Below are 5,063 nucleotides of genomic sequence, written 5' to 3' on the forward strand. Positions count from 1 at the left end.
AAGCTCTCCACAAGACATGTGAGATTATATTACTGGATGCTCGAAATTGAACGGGAGAATGCACGTTTTAAACATCTTATTGTACAGGTAAGTTAATCGCCGTTCTAATCTAATGCGTTGCTGCACTGTAACGCACAGACATAGGCTACAGACAGTAGCACGTAGATCCTGCGCACAGAGTCATTCAGTGCGGAAATGTATTGTCAACACTGTTCTGTGATTTCTCAATAAAATAGCTTAGAAACTGAAAAGTTCAAGAGTAAAATAGAGCCTTCTAAGTCAATATACTGCAGTATTTCCTCTCTCAATCAGTAGAAAGTATGGTTAACACCCGGTCATGCATAAAAAAAAAATACACCATCATGTACCATGAAACCGGTATAATTTAGAAAAATACCGTGATATAAATTTTTGGTCATACCACACAGCACTCATTTTGAATGAATAACGCAGCAGTGGCACATCTCCTGGGCTTGACTAACAAAACATTAAAATGCAACAATGTCACTTACACCATCACCATCTCGCGCACCACTGATGGAGCTCCCTGATGCACACCTAACATTCAAATGCAAATGTTTATTTTAAATTTGACTAATATTCATTCTTTATTCACAATCTCCTCATCACAGGCAGGCACAGCACTCATTTCAGCATGTGTTTGTGTTTGTGTGTGCTGTCTGCGTCACTCATAGCACGTGCCTATATCGTGCGCCATATCGAACATTTTTTCTATCGTTATCGAAGAAGGTGTCCCTTTGATAAATATCTATACCGTTTTATCGCCCAGCCCTAGTACCCAGCAATGTTTGAATTGAATAACTGAATAATAAACTTAATAACTGAACTGAGGTTTAGGACAAAAAATAGATGTATGATGTCAAAGACAGAAACACAGTATTGAAACACAGTAAAATGGTCATGACTCATAAGTAAAGACAAGTAATGTCTTTTAAAAAGCAGAGACTTCTTAACACTACTAAACGGAATGGCAAGACTCATTCAGGTTTTAGTTAGTTCTGGATGAAATGGGTTCTTAACAACCCTCTTCACCAGAGCTATTTTACAGTCTGGAAGAGACTTCAGCTCTGCTATGGATTTATAGCAATACTGAAACATTTCCCAGCCCCATTCACATTCAGAAACATCAATCTTTTTTCAAACGCCGAACAATGACTCAAATCAAACTTAAATGAAAGTAGGGCTGGGCGGTATGACGGTATATATCGTTACAGTGAAATAAAGTGTCTATCGTTAGAGATTATCGTTAGAGAAGCCATAGATCACTGACAAGCTATGCAACATCACGTTCATAATCGAAGGCGATTCATCTGCGATTATGAATGTGATATTGCGTAGCTTGTCAGTGATCTACGGCTCTGTGTATTAAATGCCGCTCCATCTGAAAGCACGTGATGGAGATTTACTACTAATCACAGAACCGGCTTTACTGATGAGATGCGCATGACAATCGCATGCGATTTATCATGCAGCCCTAATCTTTTATCATGGACTCTGTCATCCTTTCAGGCATTATAGATTCACATTCTTCTACTGGCTTCATGGTTTATCACATCAGCTTGGAAAGAAGACCCAATATATAGTTCTTATATACACCACACAATTTTAAAAGACTTGCCATTGGAAAAAAAATAGCCAAAAAAATAAGCAGAAAGCTTAAATAGCAAGTGCATAGTTAATGTCTCACTACAGTATTTTTAAATTCCTAAATCTGTTTCGTAGCATTTGGAAAACTGTTTACAGATTCATGTGGTCTAAGTTCTGGTGAAGTATCTCTTTTTTCTTCCCATCAGTCTGTAGTTCATATGTTAAAGTTATAAATGTACGGTGTAGCTCTTGTTCCTTTTATCACATTGGAAGTGCGATTTCTGTCCTAAATTTGTTAATCAGATCATTCTTTTGTCATGGCAGCATCTCAGAACACTACAACATATTTTAAAACACCATCTATCAAATTTATTGAACAACATAAATAATCAAGCACCAAAATGCCCTTGGGATGCACATGCACCTTCATTTACCACAAGGGCAAGGTTCTCCAGCTCATGAGAGTGTCAAAATTATCCATGTTTCTGAAAGTATTTTTCCCCACTCTTTTTTCCCCAATAGGATTTCAGAACAATTTTCAATAAAGATGACAATCAAATCAGAAACAATGGTACAATAAAAGACAATTGACTTGACAAATGTCTTTAATTATACACATAACTATTTCACATATTTGAATATTGCAAAATATCATTCTACAATTATATGCTCAGCTCGATTATGTTATTTGCAATGCATTATTGTAGTGGGTGGTCACTGCTGAGGTCATCTTCTCATTTCCATGGTAACAATGACTTCTCTGATTGGTGGATTTCTCTTATTATTTATGTGTAGTGTAGCTCTTTAGTGGAAATTAATTCATTAAAATTTTTAAAAGGTTTGGATCACACTAACTTGCAGAGACTACAGAAGCATACACCACTGTTAACAAGCTTGGCAGGTCTGTCTATAAAGACGAATATGTTATTGCTAATTGAGAAAATTAATGGGATGTTTCATCCAGAACCTTTGCATTCTATGAAGTTTACACTTCAAAACACTTGTATTAAACACACAACATTCTAAACAATTTTCATGACTTTCTTTTTTCTTTCTGAGGCTGTTGGCAACATATCCTGGTAAAAGAAATAAAGACCTTGTTATTTCCTCACTCATCATCAGGTTGAAAGAAGGTAGAGAACAGAAGACTTGGCAAACCAGATTTTGATAAAGCCAGCACCATCCTTTTAGTTTTAAGATTACGCATGAGTCAAAATTTGAGGTGCAAAGAGTTGAAAAGAAACAATTTGCCCAAGCCACAACCAAAAAGCACCATACATTCAAAAACACATGGAAATGGATCATGACTACGAGTTCTGGTATAGTCAGCTGAAAGGACAGTATTATCAAGGTGTTTAAAAATGGAGACATTATTCACACAGGTATTTATAAGATGGTCAAACGTGATTAAATATATCTGTTCTCTTCGGCTCAACTTTCTAATGCCTTTGATCAAATTGACAAATTTATCCAAATAAGCAAATCAGCTCTAATCTCATATGTAGTCCTTAGTATCTAAATATTCATCTGACCAATTCTCAATACATGATGCAACCATTTTTGACATAATTCAGAGGATTGATGTGACTGAATACTTCAAGTATATTCATGCAGTATAAACATGTAATATGTACTGATCACTCCAAAGATTCTCCATCATAACACCAGTTTAAAAGGCTGATAATTGAAATATCGCTGTGAAAAACCTAAACCTTACTTAAGTCATTAGATTGAATGTCAATCCATCAAGCAAGCCAACAAGCGACACTAAACTTTCTTTACGGGAAATTATACGCCATGTGCTTATTGTAATTAATAATAACACCAGCCCCAAAACTTGAGAATGATTGGAAAATTAAGTCAAGAAAAGGCGATCAAAACACAACAGTGCTGGATGGCTAGTTCTGAACCAAGCAGGTTGAACGCTCTGCAAATGAAGCTAAAGTCCTGCTGGAAAGAGGGCAAAACAAAGTTCCCGCAGAGCTGAATACAACATACTGGACGGCGTTGACTTTCAGCTGTCCTGTTGTATCCATCACACCCCACAAACCTCATGGTTAGAAGCTAGCTTGATGAAATATCACTCTCCAAAGTGCCCTTCCTTCCCTCCCCCGCCTCATCCACTGCCTCCACCAGCATCTCTCCACACTAAACTCCGCAAACTAACAACCATGACGACACTGGCTCCACACTACCCCAAGCTACTAGTTTATTTTGTTAGCATGCAACCCTACCGACGTAGTTTTAACTAGTAGTAGAGTGAGCGAGTCGGTTAAGACTATTCGCTAGTGCAGTCCACACGAGCCTTGGGACGCGTCGTATATGTACAACTACACACAAATAGTATCGATTAACTGCGTCTAAACGGACACGAACGGTAAAATCGCCGACATTCACCTCGTAGAGTTCCTCCGTAGCCATCATGTCACGATAATCTTCAACGTTGTGGCAATCCGTGAGGATTGTAGACACTTTTTTCCTCCAGTTGTAGTTGTCTTTTTTTGGCCTCTCCTCCTTTTTCAGTTGGTCGGGTAAGATGTGCTTGACCCGCACCGAGGATCTCTTTGCTGTCTAGTTCTCGCACTCAACGTCTACCCGACAACATTATAGTGAGAATAAAGCGTTTCATTCCCGATTAAGTCCAAACGAGTACTTTTGTCGGTCCAGGCGTCAATTTTAGAGAGTGTTGTCGTAAATTAGTCTGTAGGCAGTGCTGATTACGCTCTCGCCTGCTCTCAGCTCTACCACTACACAGGAAGTCTCAATCGAACGCAGATTAGAGTCGAGATGAGTTTGCACTGCCTGCAGCCCTCGTGATAGGGCTGTGGACGACGGTCATCTGTGTTTTGTAAATCTTTATCGATCTTTATCGATGTTGATTTTGAGTGTAGGTCTAATGGAACATAAGTGACCTAAGTCCGCAATAGTTCAAACAATAAACAAAAAAGTGCCAGGTGAGTGTAGTCAATGACAGTCTAACATTTCCATGAATGCCATGTTCTCCATGTTCTCCATGAAGGTTTTTACGTTTTACTGATGAAAATGTCTTATTTTGTTATTATTCTTACATGTTTAATACTAGAGATAATTAAAAATATATATATATATATATATTAGCAATATAGACAGCCCAAATCAAGATGTTAATTGTTTTGTAATTTATATAATGTCAAGTTAAAAGATGCCAAAATTCAGATCTGAACATTAAGTAGGCCTAAGGGAAAATGTACATTCAGCTGGTCCTTATATTGAAACCAACCACGACAGGATGATTGGCCTCACTATTACTCGGCTACAATAACTAAGTGAAATAATGTTTTGTAGTTGAAATTGTGGTTGTTCCCATTTAATTTTTTTAATTTACAGAGGTTTCCAAGAGAGTTATACAGCCTTATGCAGGGGTATTTGGCCACTAAATATAACTTTTGACAATCAGAATAAAGTATTATAGAGAG

General features: G+C 37.6%; 1 protein-coding gene across 1 annotated transcript in view; it reads right to left on the minus strand.

The window, feature by feature from the left end:
• Window positions 1–4,391, minus strand: part of LOC107689409 (chromodomain Y-like protein) — a 27,867-nt gene extending 23,476 nt beyond the window's left edge. Inside the window, exon 1 of the mRNA XM_016487382.1 lies at window positions 4,006–4,391. Within this exon, the coding sequence (XP_016342868.1) occupies window positions 4,006–4,032 (27 nt within the window). The 5' untranslated portion in view covers window positions 4,033–4,391. The remainder of the gene's footprint in view (window positions 1–4,005) is intronic.
• Window positions 4,392–5,063: the final 672 nt, after the last annotated feature.

The sequence above is a fragment of the Sinocyclocheilus anshuiensis genome, unplaced genomic scaffold (genome assembly GCF_001515605.1).
Source record: "Sinocyclocheilus anshuiensis isolate Anshui unplaced genomic scaffold, SAMN03320099.WGS_v1.1 scaffold1291, whole genome shotgun sequence".
NCBI lineage: Eukaryota > Metazoa > Chordata > Actinopteri > Cypriniformes > Cyprinidae > Sinocyclocheilus > Sinocyclocheilus anshuiensis.